This window comes from Talpa occidentalis, unplaced genomic scaffold, assembly GCF_014898055.3.
Source record: "Talpa occidentalis isolate TD23 unplaced genomic scaffold, MPIMG_talOcc4v2.1 talOcc4.6, whole genome shotgun sequence".
In the NCBI taxonomy this organism is placed as follows: Eukaryota; Metazoa; Chordata; class Mammalia; order Eulipotyphla; family Talpidae; genus Talpa; species Talpa occidentalis.
This window is the reverse complement of record NW_023604972.1, coordinates 46,063,801-46,083,647: the sequence shown is the minus strand read 5'-3', so window position 1 is coordinate 46,083,647 and position 19,847 is coordinate 46,063,801. Positions and strand designations below refer to the sequence as shown.

Genomic DNA, 19,847 nt, shown 5'->3' with positions numbered 1-19,847 from the left:
CACAAGCAGGAAAAGGAAATTTTCCTCTGGCCAAGAATACTTAATGCTTGTTGAGTTAATGAAGTTAGTAAATGATTATTTAAGCCATGTGGGGCTACTGACTTCTCTGTGGTTCCCATATTTAATAAAGAAACTGGTTAAAAATTCAGTCTTTTATAGTTTGTATCTTCCAGCAATTAATTACATGTGTTACACCAACTTTAATATACTTATCCTGATTATAAAATCTCTATATGCTCACTTGAGAAAACCTGGGAAACAAGACACGAAAAAAAAAAAAAAGATCCAGAACTACTACTTTCATCATTTTTACTTCTTTCATTCATGCCTTATAAAGACAAAGGGGGGAAATTGACCAAAGAGTAAAAACTTTCAGTTATGAGTTACTTCTGGGGAATGAACTCCCTATCTACTGTAACTGTGCACTGTGTACTTGAAACTTGCTGAGTAAATCTTAAATATTCCCATCCCACAGGCACACACACACAATGGTAACTCTGTAAAGTGATAGATGTGCTAAATAACTTGATTGTGGTGATCATTTTACAATGTATACATTTGTCAAATCATCACATTACACACTTTAAATAGATAGATTTTTGTCAATAAAGTTGGAAGAAAAAAAAAATGTCCCAGTCTTTTTTGAAGCTAGGTGTGTTCATCTGACTATAGTTTTGCCAATAGCAAGTCAATGGAAGAGTAATGTGTGTAACTTCATGGCTGTGTCCAGGGTGAAAACACTTGGAAAGAAGGTAGGAGGAAAAGGAAAGAAACATGCCACTTTCTGTCATTTTCCTTGGAATGCTTTTGTGGGGATAAGCCTTTGTGACCATACAGCACTTGAGAAACAATAGCTGAATATAAGACAAGGGGTCTGTTCCCCAAAACTGTGGAGTCACACTCTAGCCCTAGTGGACTGCCCCAATCTCACCCCTCAGCATGGAAGTATTCATTTCCCCAGTTGGCTAACGTACTGGCTTGAAAGTGGCCTGGGCTGAAGGGAGTTACCTCCTACAATATTATCCCCCATTGAGGGGAGTCTCTATCCAGCAACTAGTAAATAAGGAGGTTCAATCGCAGGCCTCCTCACCTGGTCAACTCTGAAGAGCTATCTCTAACACCAGAGCTCCCCAAGAGATTAGAAGGTGTTTCTGTATCTGTGTCACAATGTTTTCTGCTCACTTTTGCTTCCCTCACACGCACAGGGCTTCTCCTCACATGCACTCCCCAACACCTGCACACCAATTCCTGTCCCAGTGCCTTTTTCTCAGGGAATCAACCTTAGCTAATAAGCCATAGAGATATGATTGTCACAGAAGTCATATCTATATTTCAATTAATTCACATACCTATTACATGCTGAGCTCAGCTCTAGAAATTCTAAGACATCCTATCTTTGACCCAATGAGCATGTAAAATGTGATACTAGTAAAGACATGCAAATGAGGATCAAATAAGTATGGTTACAAAGACTTGATTATCCCTGATCTAATAAATACCCCAAGGCTTGCCCCTCACCACTTTCAAGGGAGAAAAAGTCAATCTTGCTTTCAACTCTCAACATTCTTGCACCATCATTCCTGGGTTCCTTTAGGAAAGACCTATAATTCCCTTCTTCAGATGATCTATTTGGATTTCCTCAATTTACTAGTCTTTCTTTCTCAAGTTCATTGACTTGAGCTGCCTGCTCTTCTAGTTTTAAGAGCTAGCCCAAAGGCATTGTTCACAGCTCCAGATTAAAAGCCAAAATTCATGACTAGAGGAAAGGAATGGGTGAGCACAAATGCACTAACTGTGAGAAGAATATTTTTCACAGAAAAGGATGGAGAAGAATTTGAGGTGATAATTTTCAAACTTTGCATAATTAAAAAAATAAATTAGCCAATATATGTTGCACAGTTACTGACAATATCCAAAGTGTAGAAACAACCCTAATGTTTATCAACAAATGAATGGATACACAAGAAGTGGCATATTCTTGGAATATTCAATGGAATATTATTAAGCCATGAATAGGAAGATCTGATAGATTCTACAATAGGGATGAAAGTTGTAGACATTTTGCATAGTCAAATAATCCAGATATTAAAGAACAGTGTATGATTCCACTTACATGAAATATATAGAATATGTAAATTCATAAAGACAGTAGATTAGAGGCTACCAGGGGCTAGAGGAGGGAGGAGTGGGATGGCTGAAAGGTTCCAGCAGCTCTGTTTGAGATGACAAATTTTGGAAGTAAATAATGGTGATAGTCGCACATCATGAATGTAATTCATGTCCCCAAGTTACATGCTTAAACATGGTTGAAATGACAAATTTTAAGTTACATATAACTAATTTTTTAAAAAGCCATGACAGAGCCTCCCTGGTGGCACAGGCGGTTGAACGCTGCACTGTGAAGCTGTCTGCAGCCTCTGCAGCGCGGGTTCGATTCCCAGCAGGCCAGGGAGACACCCACATGGCATGGCAGACCTCTCCTGTCTCGCCGGCTGCTCCCCTTAGCAGTGTATTTCGTCAGTCTGTCTGTTCTGTTCCCCACTCTGTCTCTGGTGAATCCTCTCACCCTCCCACACATCTGGCCTGTACCCCGGTTCTTGTATAAATAAATTTAAAAAATCTTTAAAAAAAAAAAAAAGCCATGACAATGGCAGTTTTATTTCAATCTGATGGTGAAACAACTGCCCAAGGCCCTGGGAAGAGAACTGGGAAGGAAGCTGGAAGTGAAAGGAGGTGGGGTTAATGAGTCACCTCCCTGCAATCTCTCTTTGGACACTTTGTGACCCCAAATGGTCAAGTGAGTTTAAAGGCAGCAGCTTAGTCACAAACTACTTTTATTTAAGTGTCAAAATCAGTCTTTTACAAGTAACTTTTCTTTTTCAAATTCATCGAAAGGATTTTAAAATTTATCTGTAAGGTGCTTGCAGTGAACTAGCCTTCAGTGCACGGTTGAAATGCACTTTGACAGGCACGAGTGGCCGAGTAACCACCACGCATGTCGAGATAATCTTTTTCAGTATCCCAGCAGTTTCCTTCATGCTCCTCCCCAGTCCATAGTCCATTTTCTGCTGAAAAAGCCTGTTCCTACTTCTATTAATATCAGCTAGGCTGGTTGCGTTAGACAATTACTTTTAAGATGAATCTTCCCACTCTGATGTAAATACCTTGAAGTCTACAGGAGTCTTTCTTTTTCCAATAAGTCCCCTCTTACCCTACGGAGAGGCGCACTGCCACCACATATGTGCATGGAAGGAAAACACTTCTAGCTCAAAGGAAGGAAACTGACATATGCATTTGAAGACAGAGTCCTCAGATGGTGCGGCCATAGGATGCCCACAGACTCCACATGGCACACCAAGGAATAAAGCAGTTTATTGCTATTCGTGAGGCACTGCCACCTAACAGACCCCATGATTTTATTAACCTAAAAACCAATGATTTCTGCCAAGAGCTCTGACACCTAGGATTCCCTTGCTTTGTAATGATTGTGAGGAACCAGTTAATTCACTTTCCTTCTCTCTTCCCCAGATGCTGCCACGCCAAGCAGACCTATTTCCCGTAATTGCATCATCCTTCTCACAGGACAATGACACACAAACCATCTTTATGAGCTCCAATTTCTCAGGACATGCAAGTGTCTCTGAGATATGAAGATCTTAGAAAGGAGGAAGGAAAAACAAAAAGCTGACCAGACCTTGGAAATCAGGACTGCCCCAAGATATATTGTCTGACAAATCAGAATGGCTTCTTCCAAGATGAGTGTCTACTTAGTAGGTGCCAGGGACTATATTTGTTGCTGAGTTTCCAAAATGACTAGACCCAAGCCTAAAGGAGACTAATGGGAGAATAAGCAGTAATTTTAAATACAAATCTCATCAAAGTGGGTAATTTTCATACAAAGGGATGAGTGCCATATGACAGAGCATTGTGTGCCTTAGAATGGAAGGGCCCTCAGCACAGCTCAGAAGAGCAGAGGCCTCTCAGAGACAGTGATGCCTGGATTGAATTTCTGAAGTAGTGAGATGGGGGGCTGAGGATAAGGAATGAGGGAGAAGAGAACAGTTCGAGCAAAAGGAAGCATGGGAACCCAGGGAGAGAGAGTGCTGTGGCATGGACACGGGGTGCACTACCATTATTTAAAGGGTTAGGCCAGGACCAGCAAGAATGGAAGTAGCTCAGTAGAGGACAAATGTAGGAAAGTTAAAGAACTTAGGTGACTCTGCTGTGCGAACCCAAAACAGGACACAATAAAAAAAAAAAAAAAAATCCTTGGGAAGAATGGCACAGGGAGCAAAAGGGTGCAGAGTCAATGAGTTGTTCTAGAAAATGAAGTCTTTGCTCAGCTGGGTCGGGAAGCAGGCCAGCAGTAAAGAATGTAAATGAAATTAGCCTCCTTGATGACTTACCCAGAATCAAATACTCCTCTTAATTAAGAGCAGTTATTTTCAAAGATCAGTTTCAATGAGTCCTGTTGCTATGACCCTTGTAGTCACAAATATCTGTCCAGGGGGATACTAACAGTTTGAGGTCCTGTTCTCAGACACATAGAAATTCACAAATCTTAGAGAAAAAGTAACCCATAGGCTTCTCCAACCCTCTCATCTCTCAACTCCACCCTTGCCCCCAGCCCACATTAAATACTAAGAATTCCCATTGCTTTTACTTTTGCTCCAGGTTTGAGCTCTTGGTTTAGCTGCCTCTCTCTTCTTGCAGACACACCACTCTCTCCAGGAAAGATTCTTTCAAGACCTCTCCTAGGACATAGGCTTCAGGAAGGTAAGGACATGTCCAACTAATTCCTGAGTCTCCAGTATCTAACCCTGGCACTTACCAGGCACCCATTAAACAGCTGTTAACTGCATTAATTTGCTTAGTACATACTATGGGCAAGACCTGAGTGGTGGCTTAGCTCCTTTCCTATGGCTTAGTCTCACCCAGAAACTCACACTTGGCCCTACAAACTCTATTAATAAGCAATCAAGAGATCGGGAACTCCCTCCACCCCCAATCCACCCCCAATCTGTCTTCAGTCACAGAGGGGTTGGTGCCATCAAAGAGAGTGACAACAAAGGCCACATGAGGTGATTTTCCAGGAATTTCCTTGCAGCTAAATGTTTTAAAAAAAGAAAACATGGAGCCTATGAGAGAGTACAATGGGAAGCTGGTACAGACCACATTAAAATGATCTGACTTTGTGTCTCTCCATTTTAGTCTACTTGAGGGTAAGATCTGCATCTAGATCATCTTTGTGTCCAATTCCTGGCAGAGTGAAAAGCTCATAGTAGTTGGAAAGTTGGAAAGGGTTTGTTGAATTGAATAGGCTCTATTATTAAAGGAATGTCTTTGAATAAAAACAGAACCCTTGGGTCAGTCTAGTGGAACAAAGGTAAAGTCTTATAAGTGCTCCTCTTCTTCAGACAAATAACCCTCTTTCTGTGATGAGACATTTCTCTTTACATTAAATCCACTGAAATAAATCTTATATTAATTTGGGGGGAAACTCCCTAAATCCTCTAGGTGAAGATGACGGAACTGGCTTGTTGGCAATCCATTTTTAAAACTAACATCTCCTTTTGAACTCATTAGTGTTGGTTGTTAGTACCTTTAACTTCAGCAGGTGGCATATTTTGACCTTCATTTCTGAAGTCCCCTATTTGGAACAGATCCCCCATCTCCATCTATACAGAGCAAAGAATATTGGATCAGTCTCTAAGGAGTAGTTAGTGGACATTGGACAACACATCTATCTTCTCTGGCCCTATTTTATTCAACTTTAAATTTAAAGAAATACATTATAACATATAATTTCTCAAATGCCTTCTGGTTCTGGCACTGCTATCCAAGAAGTTTTCTTCTAAGGTGGAAATTACTAATGACACATAGTTGTCCAAACTATGGGGACTGGGGAATGAGGCATGGAACTGAGAGTATGGGCTCATAAAGGGGGGGAAAAAGACCCATTCATGGGCAAAGGGAGGAAAATGACTTAGGAAAAGGAGGTCAGAGACTCTGATCCTAGAAGGAAACAGATGCCAACCTCCAACAGAGAGACTAGTGGACAACAGAGACTGTTAACAAAGTATGGGCAGGGCCAGAGCAGGGAATCAGGGAGCCATTACCACCCTAGGCCTTAGGGATATGTTGCTCCAAGAACCTTGATGAGCTGTGGTCTTTAGAGACAGAGAAATCCAAGCAACAACAGTCAAGTCACAGAGTGAGACCAAGGTAAATAAATACCCTGGTCACATTCCCCCTACCATCACCTTCCAGTGTCTCCCCTTGCTTACATCCAACTGGAAGGTAGCAAGAAGGGGCCCATCAATGCATTCAGCCTCCAGAGTGCAGAACAAAGAGGAGTAGGTTTAGAGGGGCAAATGGACACTATTCAAGCAAAATACTTTCTCTATTACAATGCTTGATCTCTATGGATCTTTAGAGATCTTTTATTCTTTCTAAAAGAAAGAAAGAAATATTTAAAAAAAAAATTCAAGACTTTGCCCTAGTCGTGAAAATAGGCAGAGGTGATGATACCTTATGATCATTAATAAGTCCCTGCCAGCCTTCTGTAGAAGGGATCGATGCAATGATAAGATGGAACACAATCTGGGTCAGCATCAGGAAGGTTGAAGCAAGAGTAGAATTGCTCTCTGTAGTTCCAGAGACCGATGGGGTAATGGGAACTCATACAAGGCTGAGGGAAATTTCAAGGAGTTGCCTGAAAAGCAAAATCCAGAGAAACAAGCCATGAATCACCTGGGAAGTCAGGTATTGCAGAAGTTAAATTTCAATTCAGCAAGTCACTGCTAGTATCAACAGGCCTCTGTGCACAGCAGCTCCCCTCTTCCTGAAAGAGTCCTAACCCTGCCTCAAGGTATCTTCCCAAGAGCCCAAGGAACTTATTCTGTAGGGACTCTGATTCTCACATACTAGCCATTCCAAGAGGTAAAATTCTAAGGGGGTGAGTAGAGATACATATGTCTGATGCACAGTGGAGAAAACTGGTTATATAGCAAATCTCTGTCATTCATGAGTGGCCAATATAAGGTATCCAGGGTGGTCTGAAGATACAGAGACTATAGGGAAATGCTTTGATTACTGGAAAGAATAAACTCTGTCAGTGCTTTAGGGTCAATGATGTACATGTGAATGATAGGTATTCAATGATAGATATTCATTTTTTTCTCTATTCAGTAGGACCCAAACGAGACAATGTTTTTCTTAACCCAACAGGTCTATACTGTATGACGCTGAGAAAAGTTATGAGAGAATATCTACGTTTTAGTCTTGCTTACCTAGAAATCCTATGAAATTGAGAGTGTATCTCCTTCATAGTAATTTATAAATGTGGAAAAGTTTAATATAGAAAAACAAATAAATGTGAATTTAAAAAATATAACTCTATAAATAATAATTTTTATCAATGAAGACGTAGCCAAGTACCTGAACTTGGAAGGTTTTACCTTGCATACACATACCCTGCCCAGACCCTCAAACATGGAGGAACAATAACCAGTTTAGAAGAAATTATAACATCCTGGTCTCTCAATCTAGAGTCTTGAGACCTGAGTTCTTTTCAAGTTGTTCCTGGTAGCTCATTAATTATGTAAGCTAACTGAACTACATTTTTTTGACAAGTAAAATAATAACAGTATAAGCCTCCTAAATTGTTGTCAGTATTATAGAAGCTACCAGAAATAAGTAGCTAACACTACTACATCTCCCTCCTCCCCTTTAAAAACATAAGAAAACTTAGATTAGTATTTCTACATTATTTTTGAAATATTTACATGTATCAGAATTATATGGTTTCCCATCTAAATAAAAATATATATAATTCACTTTAATCACATTCCTATATGTGGAACCTAAATATCTCTTCTATACCTTTGTTTATCCCTGACAGTCTAAAAGGTAAACAAAGGTTCTAATTAGGTTTGGGTTAGAGAATATTATAATCATTTTGGCAATCTGATTTCTGTTGCATTCTTGTTCTCTCTGGATTAGTCTCTAAAACAACATAATAAAAGAAAGGAAAAAGTTTTAATTGAGGTAATTTATGCCATTCCATTTCATTTCCAGACTTTGTATTCGATGAGCCAGGATTGCATTTCAGGCTTAATGAGTGAGTTTGGAGAAAACTCCTTTCATTTCTTAATGAAAGCTTAAAACGGAGTATTACTGCAATTCTTTAGAGATAACTATACATTTGGGATAATTTTTTAAAATAACTTTATTTCAACTGGCGCCTCTTCACAACCCCTTCCTATTTTTAAGAAAGTCAGAGCTGTTTCTGGGCTCCCAGATCCTAACTCCCAGCAATATCACAATCACACAAGGCAGTAATGGACAGAGAGAAACCATTTCCACAAAGGAGACAGGAAATTCCAAAGGGCCAGAAAAAGAGGTAGTAGGACCCTGGCTTCATCTGCTATCCTCACTAGACTGGAAATCAGAAGAACTGGACGGTAATCACTGTTAACTCATCTTTGAAATAGACTAAAATTTCCCCTTGAATGCCATAATTTTATGATTCCTCCCAGTCATTCTTCTTAAAAAGATTAAATAAAGTTGTTTGGTGACTGATTAAAAAAAGATGAAATGTGAGAGAACATTCACACAAGAGGTATATTCTCACAGATACCATGTAAACTAACTTTTCTAAAAGAAATAATATAGTAACAGTATCAAAACTGTCCTTTGGGTAGAGTACTAGTTTCCTATAGCTGCTGTAACATTGCCACAAATTTAGTGAACTTACACCACCACAAATTGGTGGCGTTAGTTTATTATTTTATAGTTCTGGAGATCAGAAATCTGAAATCGATCTCACTGGAGTAAAGTGAAGGTGTTAGCAGGGTTGGTTTTTCTTGAGGCTCTAATGGGAGAATCTGTTTCCCTGTCCTTTTTTTTAACACTTACTTATTTATGCATACTAGAGCTGGGGTGTAGGTCAGAGGTGCAGGGAGGTGAGTGAGAGGATTCACCAGAGACAGAGTGGGGAGCAGAATACGCAAATCCACTGAAATACACTGCTGAGGGGAGCAGGAGGAGACAGGAGAGGTCTGCTGCGCCATGTGGGTTAGCTTCCTGGTGGGGGATCGAACTCACACTGCAGCAGCTGGCAATAGTTCCATAGTGCTGAGACTTAACCCCTTGCACCACCAGGGAGACCCCTGTTTCCCTGCCCTTTTCCAGCTCCTACTGGCCACCTGTGTTCCTTAGCTTGCAGCCCCTTCCTGAGTCTCCACAACACATTCCTCCAGTCATCCTTCTATCATCACATTTCTCCTGTTTTGTAGTTGCCTCTCACTCTGCCTCCACCCTCTAAGGATGCTTATAACTACATGATATGGTACACCTGGATGATCCCAAAATAATCTATCTCCCAAATAAATACCAGATGGTATCACTTACATGTGAAATATAGAGAAACTGAACAAAGGGTGAGACAAAGACAAACAATAAAAATTAAAACCAATGTTTGAAAACTGACCATAGAGCTGGGGTACTGGGTGAGTGGTAGGGAGAGGCAGGGGAGGAGGGAGCACAATGGACTACGGTGGAGGACTTCTGAGGGGAGAAATCCTATATTGTCAGAATATTAACAAGGATATAAAACAAGGTACTTCATTTAATAAAAAATAAAAATAAACATAATCTAGCGCCCATCTCAAAATCCTCAACTTAATCATATCTGCAAAGTGCCTTTGCCACCTCAGGATGACATAGCATAGAAGGGGGTTCAAATGTCAACAACTTGGGTGCTATTATTACTCAGCCTACCACAGGTAGCATATTTACGATTATCATTCTTAAAATATTAAGAGGGAATTTTGTATACAATGGACTGAAGGTCCAAGGGCCCAACCTGCCCTCTTTCTTTTCCTTTCCTGGACTCCCTCTCAAGCAGAGCATAGGCAGGGAACAAATTTGGAAACCAGAACCCTCATGTTCAACTGCAAAGTCTAAATGGTAGTAATTTAGTCTCAGCAGCCTGGGCCAGACTAATCTTGCCTTTGTTTCCCTTACGCAGCCCCTTCTCAACTGCCACCCTCTTCTTGTTGCTTTGTTCTCCTAGGGAGGAATTTAGGTTATAAATGTCAGAAGTTCTCCAAGCCGCCCATGTCAATCCTCTGAACTATTTTAAAATTTGTCTTTTCTATTCCCAATCTGACAGTTCAGGAGCAAATACATATAGGTTAGAGTTGCTGATTTAAGTAATTCATATACTGATTTTAAAAAGCACTTTTCATTTTCATAGAGATGTTTTTGTCATCCTCAAAGAATCAACCTGGCTGGAAACTGTAAAGATGCTCCTTTAAATATACATTTTTAAAAATTTCAGAGGCACCCCAACTCCTTTCCACTCATGAAATTAATAGTGCATCTGAATATCAGGAATTCCTATTTTTTTAAAGATTTATTTATGTATGCATACAAGAGCTGGGATGTAGGCCAGAGGCATGGGGAGTGAAAGGATTCACCAGAGACAGAGTAGGGAAGAAAACAGGCAGATTGACTGAAATACACTGCTGAGGGGAGCAGTGGGTGAGATGGGAGAGGTCTGCAGCTCCATGTGGGTCACTCCCTAGCTAGGGATAGAACTCCTGTTGCAGTAGCTGCTGATGGCTTCATAGTGCTGATGCTTAACCCCTTGCACCACCAGGGAGGCCCCTAGGAATTCCTGTTTTCTGCCTCAAGTTCCACCACCCAAAAATCCCCTGGAGCCTGAATACACAACAAATTATACAAGGAGGGCCTCCTGAGCAGGGTCTCCTTAACACATATGCTCTGTTAAAAACTGGCATCTGTTACTGATCCTTAATTATAGAAAATAAAAAATTTAATGAAGACATAGCTCAGAACATATCAATCTGTGCCTAGAAGCATCCCATAATTTACTTTCATTGTAGAGATGATTTTTATTCTATTCACTTAAAACTCTAAATCAGGTAAAACTTTTCTTTCTGAATTTCAAAAAATATACACTCAAAATAGATGAAGAATAGGGCCTTTTCCTTCACCATAAAGAGCTCTCTGTGGATTGTGGGTAATTATTTTTATAAATCAGCATAAAGGCCAAGGCAAGATTTATAAAACTGCGTGAGAGTGACCCAAAAACCAGTTTAGACATTCCCATTGCTTCTTGAAAGTTAATCAAATGACCTTTGGTAATTCCACCTCTAAAGGAGACAGCTTTGGGCCTCCCCGGTGGCGCAGCGGTTGAGCGCTGTGTTGCCAAGCTGCCCGCAGCCTCCGCAGCACCAGTTCTATCCCCAGCCGCTGGGCGAGGGTCCCACATGGCATGCAGACCTCTCCTGCCGCCCGCTGCTCCCCTCAGCAGTGTACTTCGTCACTCTCTCTGTTCTACTCTCCATTCTGGCTCTTGTGAATTCTCTCACCCTCCCACGCCTCTGACTGTACCCAGTGCTTGTATAAACAAATAAATAAATCTTTAAAAAAAATAAATAAATAAAAATAAATAAATGAAGGAGACAGCTTTGCTTTTTCATTTTTTAATTTCTTTAATGAGTGATTATCTTAGTGTACAACTGCAATTTATATATGAATGGAGATTTTCCACATTTCTTTCAGGAGAGCATCACCCATTTTGTCTCAGGCAAAGGGAAAGTCTTTCCCTGACGCTCTACAGTAGGCTGCATTAAGATGGAGCCTCATCTTTTGCAGTAGTTTTGTTCTATGACATCTCCATACACTGAATTTGCAAAAAGCGAACTATTGCTTCTGGGGGTAATTCAGGGTAGGGTTCCTGCACGTTTCTGGTTCACATTTCATCAAGCAATTAATACATAACCTTATATTATATGTTTCTGTTTTAAAAGCATCTTACTTATATATATTGTTAATTCATTAGCATTGGACTCACAGTCAACAGCACTATAATGCTTGCCTGAATGAAGTTCACCTAACACATATTTTCTCTGTACGGCACATTGTTGTCTTTTTACAGATAGGAACACTGGCCTGTACTTCAGCACTAAGCTTAGAGGCCTCTTTAAAAAGAAAATCACCAACAAAAAGCACAAAAACATGGCATTAAATAGACTATAGAAAGGACACCATCTACAATGTGAAAAGTAAAAAAGAAGACAGAGATCTTCCTGCTTGACCTCAGTTAGGAACCTACACATCAAATGACTCAGATTTCTTGCTACTCTGCTCAAATCTGCAAATAACTGAAAATGCCACAAAAATAGTTTTGGGAGTTACAAATAAATTTTATTGAGGAGGTGAATTCACAAATATGGAACACAAATGATGAAGATTGTGCAATAAATTGTAAGAAACATCTCCAACTTCTTTATCTCTTAGTCACCTCAAAGTCACTCCTTGATCCACTGTGACCCAGTTCCCGAAGTCCAGCAACACATACTCTATATATGCATTTTACCATATTTTATCGCCCAGCAGTCATTTGATAAAATTCCTAGTTGCCATAGAGGAAGCAATTAATTAGTGCTTGTTAAATAGATGAAGTCAGTCTGTATGACCCTACAGGAAGTGTTAAGCATTCCTCCCTGAAATCGGTGTTATAAAACAGTTCTATATTATTTTCAGTACCCTAAATACCAAAAAAAGGATTACTCTGAAAGAATGATACCCAAGAAGAAAAAAAAAATGTACCCTTATAACAGACAATGACAACTACCTGTAACTCTCCAGTTCACCCATTATCTTCTGGAACATTAATACACACAAGTAAAAACACACTGTCCTGCTTCCACCATTACCCTTCACAGTCAGAGGAGGGGAAAGTGATGGCAAAGAGGTGAGAAACCCAAACAAAAATTAGACAAAGCATAGATCCTGGTCATAGGACCAACAAAAGCAGTGTTGTCCCAGCAGTGATACACATGCCCGGGATAATGCTTCTCAAAGTTTGGGTCTGAGGAGCTGGAGTGCTGGTTAAATTATGCAGAGTCCATGTTTTACATCAGACTAATAAAACATAAATCTAGGGATGGATCCAGAAAGTTAAATTCTAACAAGCAGAAGTTTGGACATGGGGTGAGAGCTTGGAGCCCTTGTAACATTCTTAAAGTTAATTTGCCAACAGGTCTTTCATAGACCAATTCCCCAGCTCCCTAGTCAAAGTTCTAAAACGTTGGAGTGTATGCCCCATGGATGTCTCATCCAAAGCAACTCAAGACTCCCCACTCATGAAAAAAGAGGTTGAACTAAAGTCCCAGATTCCTCTGAAATGCCATATTCTTTTAAAAATTCTGTGGAGCCTCTCCTGATGGTGCAGGTGGTTGAGAGCCACACTGTGAAGCTGTCCACAGCCTCTGCAGCACCGATTTGATCCAGGCCGGCTGGCGAGGGTCCCACATGATGCAACAGACCTCTCCTGTCTCGCCCGCTGCTCCCCTCAGCTGTGTATTTCGTCAGTCTGCCTGTTCTGTTCCCTGCTCTGTCTCTGGTGAATCCTCTCGCCCTCCCACCCATCTGGCCTGTACCCCGGTTCTTGTGTAAATAAATAAATAATAAACCTTAAAAAATAAATAAATAAAAATTCTATGATCCCAATGAACTCCTAAAACTGTGTCTCATTACCTAACATCTAATTCATCAATAATTGCATACATTAAAGATTGGTATTTAATAAGATAACTAGAATATTTATTCAATAAACATTTAATCAAAGTAACAACTACTACTTTATGAAAAAACTTCAGCTTTCTCACCAAACACACATGCACGCACACGCGCGCACATGCACACACACATACACACACACACACAAAGGTAAAACATGATCTCTGAGCCAAGGAGAACATGCAGACACACAAAACAAAAACCAAATAAAAACCAAAATAAAATATGTGTTCTGTGCAAATGTAGTAAGAATAAATCTGAAATCAGAAAAAGAAGAAAAGTTCAGGTGGTTACTGATAAGTTATTATGTTCAAGAAAAAGGAACTGCTGAAAACAGGCCAACTGGGAAAGAAAGAAAAAGATTCTCACTTGGCTTCTGAGACCTGGGAACAAACAAGAGAAAGATAAATTCAAGGCATGCAGGAAACTTCAAGTTACAACATTCCCATCACTTTCTCCGTAACAGGAGACGTCTTCCCTTGAAATACAGTCATCTGAGTGATGAAAGATATAACTACAGAGGTAAACATACTGAATAATTAGAAATTTGCTAGAAGTAGTTTTATCAAAACTGATGTCTCACTGACTTTTTTTGGCAGATAAGACTCTGAAAAAAAAAATGTAATTCAGTGACCATAGCAAACTTGGATTGTATTACTATCTTGAATAGATTGATCACATTGTTATATTGCAGCAATCCCGTCATTTGTTCCAAAATAACACAAGGGAAAAGTGAAAGATAGCCTCCAAGTATGTGTTAAAAGTTGCTCCTTATTTTCTTTCAAGAGCAGCACAGTTTTTCTCCTCTCAGACCTGCCTGGCTTTCATAATAATCAGCAGGGCTGTTTGGGAGAAATATGTCAGCAATAACATATGACCGGGGCGTGGCCTTATCTGTCAGTAGCTGCATATCTTGTGTGTGTTAAAATATGAGGCACAGACTCATGTCTCCCAGAAGCTTACAATGAATTATTTGTGGTTGAACACAGACCATGTCCAAAAACAGAGTATTGTACTTTTCTGGTTAACTTGACATCTATTTAGTGTAGTAACAACCGGAGCAAAAATGAGATTCTGACAAAGGTTAGAAACCTACTGTTGACAGTACTGCCTCATCATCCCAAGTCAAATTCACCTTAACATCAATCATAAAATAAGGCCTCTTCGCACAGAATAGGCAGGCACAGAGAGGATGGTGGTGACTCTTACTGTCTATATTTCCATAAAGGAGTTCCATTTAACAAATACGATGCTATAGAGTGAATGTTTGTATCTCACTAAAGCTCATATATTGAAACCTAACCCCTAATATGGAGTGAGGCCTTTGTGAGGTGATTAGGTTATGAGGGTAGGGTCCCCATCATGGGATTAGTGTCCTAAAAAAAGACCTCAGAGTTCCCTCTCCCCTTCTGCCATGTGAGACACAGGAAGAAGATGGCTGTCTTGTCAACCAAGAATCAGGCCCTCACCAGATACCCAGGCTAAGGTACACACTTACAGCAGCCCAAACAGACTAGGGTATATGGGAAGCTCTCTTACCTATCCTATAGGCAAGACACAACTGAAGGCAGCACCAGCAACCCCCAATAAACTGTTTTTGTGGGTTTTTTCAGACATCATCCAGAGGTAACATTAAGTCCCTACCATGTATCAGGCACAATCCTAAACACTTCACGTGTGTTAAATCATTGAAATAGCTTTTGTCTTTCCAGATTCACAGGCCTGATTACACAGGACACCATCCCTAATCTTGATGGACTCTTTCTTTTCTTAATCAAATTAATGATATCATTAATTCCCCAGATTTAAAGAAATCTGGATACCATGTCATTGCACAAATCTCCTCTTGGATCTCATTATGAAGGAACATGAATTAAAATCAAAGAACATAAGTTGATATTTTACAAGTGTCAAATATTTCAAATACTGATTAGTTTTACTATATTTTGACCACTGTTCAGATTTGCCAATCATTAATTTGGAGAAATTGATTTCATGCTGTACAGAAAAATGCCCTACGGTAATTTCCTTCCCCAAAGAAATTATTTCACTCTCATAGGAACAGATCAAAGGCAGAAAGACAGGAAACCTCAACATTACAGGAAGGGGCATCAAGGTAAGGGACATCCCAGAGAGGTGCACGGCTCTGCAGAAACACTCACAGAAGCCACAGTTGTTCTTTAATTAGAACAACTATTCAGCCAGGACAGCTGTTCATGAGCACTGCTCTTAAAAACTTAAATCTCCAAACTAATGGAACTCATTTATCATTTGCCTCTGATTCCTCACCGGTAAAACTGTATTACTCTCAATGGCAGTCCCAAGAGGAATAGGAATTCAAGTAGAAAACCAATTCATCGACAAATATGACTGCCACTGAGAGATAGAAGGCGAAGCAAACAAACACATATAAAGGTTTATTCTTATTCTCAAAAAAATTTCAATTAGCTTTCATTATGAGAGAACATGAATTTGAATCAAATCAGAGGGGAGAGGAGATGTCATCTGAAACATCAAAAGTAGGTGCTACACAATCCTGCTCTTAAAGTGTTGAATGAATTCTCTGTTCACGAGTACATACAGCATTTGGTCTACTCTTTACTATCAGTATTTTCCACTTTTTCAGTCCCTCATCCTTGTACATGTTGCTTTATATATATGAGATAAGCTACATTTTCTATCCAACTGTCCAACTTCTGAAATTTCCACTTTAAAGTTCTTTCATAATGCCATTTATCATTATAAAAACTTATAATTAATAAAATATGATGTGCTAGATACCCTAAGAGAAATAAAGATGAGATGATGATATAACAACTATTAATTATTGAGGTCAAGTTATAATGCCAGTCCTTTACATGTGAACTCATTAAATCTGAGTGACATTTCTTTGAACACTTGGTCCCATAATACAGATGTTTCTTCACTTTACTGGGAGCATAGAGAAACTCAGGAACTTGCCCAAGATTACCCAAATATTAAGTGAAGGAGCCAGGATTTCAACCTAGGCAATCTGACTTCAAGAGCCCTGTTTAATTTTGCAGGAAAGTTAGGGTGAGAGGGGACACAAAATAACCATAATTAAGCAAGCAAGTATGGCTGTGAAAATAAAAATAATGAGTTTCCTATAGATACAAAGGACAACAGAGCTTTGGCAAAACTTATCTAAATAAGGCCTCCCTGGTGGCGCAAGGGGTTAAGCACCCCACTAAGAAGAAATCCGCAGCCTCTGCAGCACAAGTTCGATCCTGGGCCGGCCAGGGAGCAACACACATGGCGCAGCAGACCTCTCCTAACTCACCCACTGCTCCCCTCAGCAGTGTATTTCAGTCAGTCTGCCTGTTCTGTTCCCCGTTCTATCTCTGGTGGATCCTCTCATCCCCCAGATCTCTGGCCTATACCCCAGTTCGTGTATGCATTAATAAATAAATCTTTAAAAAAAAACTTATCTAAAATATCCAGTGAACATTCTTCCTGGAATCTCGCACACATTCTTACTCTACAGTCACCTCCCATATGACAGTACTGCCTCATCATCCCAAGTTGTGGGTATTTTTTTGTTTTTTCTTACTCCCATTCATTGCAATATTTTTGCTCCTTTTTCACTTCAGATTCAACAGATCTTAAAACAACTTTTATAGAATCCCATGATTTTCATTTAAAATCTATGGGGGGGGTGAATATTTCCTTCAAGCCCTGAGAATTGACATTAGAATTTCCCAAACCTCTTATATGATAAAGAGATCATTATTCCAAATTTTTCATATACAATTTTCTTCTCCTCCATCACATTCTTGGAAAAAGAAAAAAATATGAAATCTTAAGTGAAGACAACAGGCAATGACCATTAGTAATCTGTGGAATATATGTCAACAGATACCATTAAGCTGGAGTTAGAGAAAACATTTCAGGAAGAAAGGGAAATTCTCTAAATTTAGCTCAGTGTTTTAACTTTGATCAAGAACAATGAAGGATAAAATTAAAAGGTATAGTAAGAGTAAATACTGACTAAAGTATATAATTAATCTTCCTAAGATCTAACAAGATTTTACACCAAAGAGTAAGAACAAATTATCATGAGCCCAGAGAACTTTCAAAATTCTTTTAATAAACATTTTATAATAAATTCCTATAACAAACTTGACACTATGTTCTAGAATAGAAGCTTTACTGCCCTAGATATTAGAGCTACTATGATCAATAAGGCATGATTACTATAAATAAGGAATTAGCTTTGAGATTTAAAAATATTAAGAATAAATAAATCTTTCTCTAGATTAAAATAATCCATAGAACGCTGGACCTGCTACCAGGAACTTTTCTCCCAACCTTTTTTAAATGTTATTTGAACACATGTTAACATTTTTATGAATTTTCTAATTCATCAGATAATACTAACACCACTGCATAAGGCCAAACTAACAGAAGATGACAGAAGCTTGATGATAAGACAGACAATTGGTAGATAAGAAATGAAAAGGGGAAATATAAGTTAGGGCATTTAGGAAAATACAGCCCAAATTAAATGTGGATGGTGTGTTTTAAGGCCTACAATAGCAACTTAACCATCACTGTGGATCACCCCTTGTCTCAGTCTGCTCAGGCTGCCATGACAAAATTCCAAAGTGGGGAGTCTTAAAAAACAGAATTTTATTTCTCACAGTTCTAGAGTGTGGGAAGTTCAAGATTAAGGTGCCAGCTGACTCAGTTTCTGATGAGAGTGCCCTTTCTGGTATACAGATGCTTCCCAATCACTGTGCTTGAACTGCCTCTCCTGTGTGCATGTGCCTGGGTGCACGGGCAGAGAGGGAAGTCTCTGATGTCTCTTTCTCCTTCTATCATGACATTAATCCAGTTGGATCAGTGCTACCCTTTTGACCTCATTTAACCATAGTTACTTCTGTAAAAGTCCTATCTCCAAACACAGTCACATTGGGGGGTCAGGGTTTCAACATATGAATTTTGGGGAAGACACAATTCAGTCCATAGCGCTCTTTAAAGCTTGCAACCTAGTACATTGATAAAAATGAAAATCACAGGGCCTCCCTGATGGTGCAAGGGGTTAAGCACCTCACTAAGAAGCAAGCTGCAACCACTGCAGCACGAATTCGATCCCAGCCGGCCAGGGAGCAACCCACATGGTGCAGCAGACCTCTCCTATCTCACCTGCTGCTCCCCTCAGCAGTGTACTTCAGTCAATCTGCCTGTTCTGTCCCCCACTCTGTCTCTGGTGAATCCTCTCACTCCCCGCATCTCTGGCCTGCAGCTCTTGTATGCGTAAATAATCTTTAAGAAAAATGAAAATCACAATAGTAATAAGCATTTATTCAACCATTGAAATAATATTTAAGTAAATACTCTAGCAGGCATACCTTGTGCCATGGGAAGGAAAGAAGGAAGAGAGAGGAAGTGATTAAGACCCTGTCTTTAACAATACATTCTAGTAGATGATGATAGCTAATGACTAACTATCCAACTAAATAAAGAATAACAAGCAGGGGGTAGAGATGAGGGAGAAGGGAGTTGGGAAAACTGACTAGTTTAGACAGCATGGACAGGGAAGACCCCTTTGAGGAGGTGATTTCCATACTGAGAGCTGAAGTAGGACAGAGCCAGGCACATGAGGTTTCTGGGAGAAGGTTCCAAGAAAAAAAGAGCAGACACGGTATAAGCTTGTGCTAGTCATGAGATTGGCACATGTGAAAAAAGAGATTATAATGGCTGGACTGTGGTAAGTCACAAAGCAGTGAGGTCTGAGATGAGGTCGGAGAAGGAGGCAGGAAGATGCAAAAAGACAGTGAAGAGTTTACATTGAGACTAAGTGCAGTAGAAAGGTATTAAAGAGGTAAGGGGCCTGGCCCAGCTACCCTGCCATCAGTTGGGGTTTGCTATGACCAAGAAAGGATGTAGCTGCCAATAGTAGAAACAATAAAATAAAACCATTTAAAAGGCTGCTGTTTTGACAAAAGAGAAAGGCTTTGGGGAGCAAGGTTAAGGTAATTGAGACAGAAAGGATTCTGCGACTGTTTCAGGGAGTAGAACCATAGGACATGATCCTTGATTGGCTGTGGAGAATAGAATTATAAACAACTGAAATATTTGGCTTAAGCCAAAATTATGAGATGGAGGAAAAGAGAAAGAAAGAAAAAATGGAGTATGAAATCAAGGGTATCCTTTGAACTTGTGATGTCTGAGAATCCATTTGACATGCAAGTGGAGAAGAGTCAGCT

General features: G+C 39.7%; 1 protein-coding gene across 2 annotated transcripts in view; it reads right to left on the bottom strand.

The window, feature by feature from the left end:
- FRAS1 (Fraser extracellular matrix complex subunit 1) overlaps window positions 1-19,847 on the bottom strand; it is a 445,491-nt gene that overhangs the window by 293,809 nt on the left and 131,835 nt on the right. The window contains exon 2 of one of the 2 annotated variants that reach the window (XM_037530712.2): window positions 6,532-6,715. The exons of the other annotated variant lie outside the window; for it this stretch is intronic. Coding sequence (XP_037386609.1) covers window positions 6,532-6,615 — 84 coding nt within the window. The 5' untranslated portion in view covers window positions 6,616-6,715. The remainder of the gene's footprint in view (window positions 1-6,531; window positions 6,716-19,847) is intronic. 2 annotated transcript variants of the gene reach the window in all.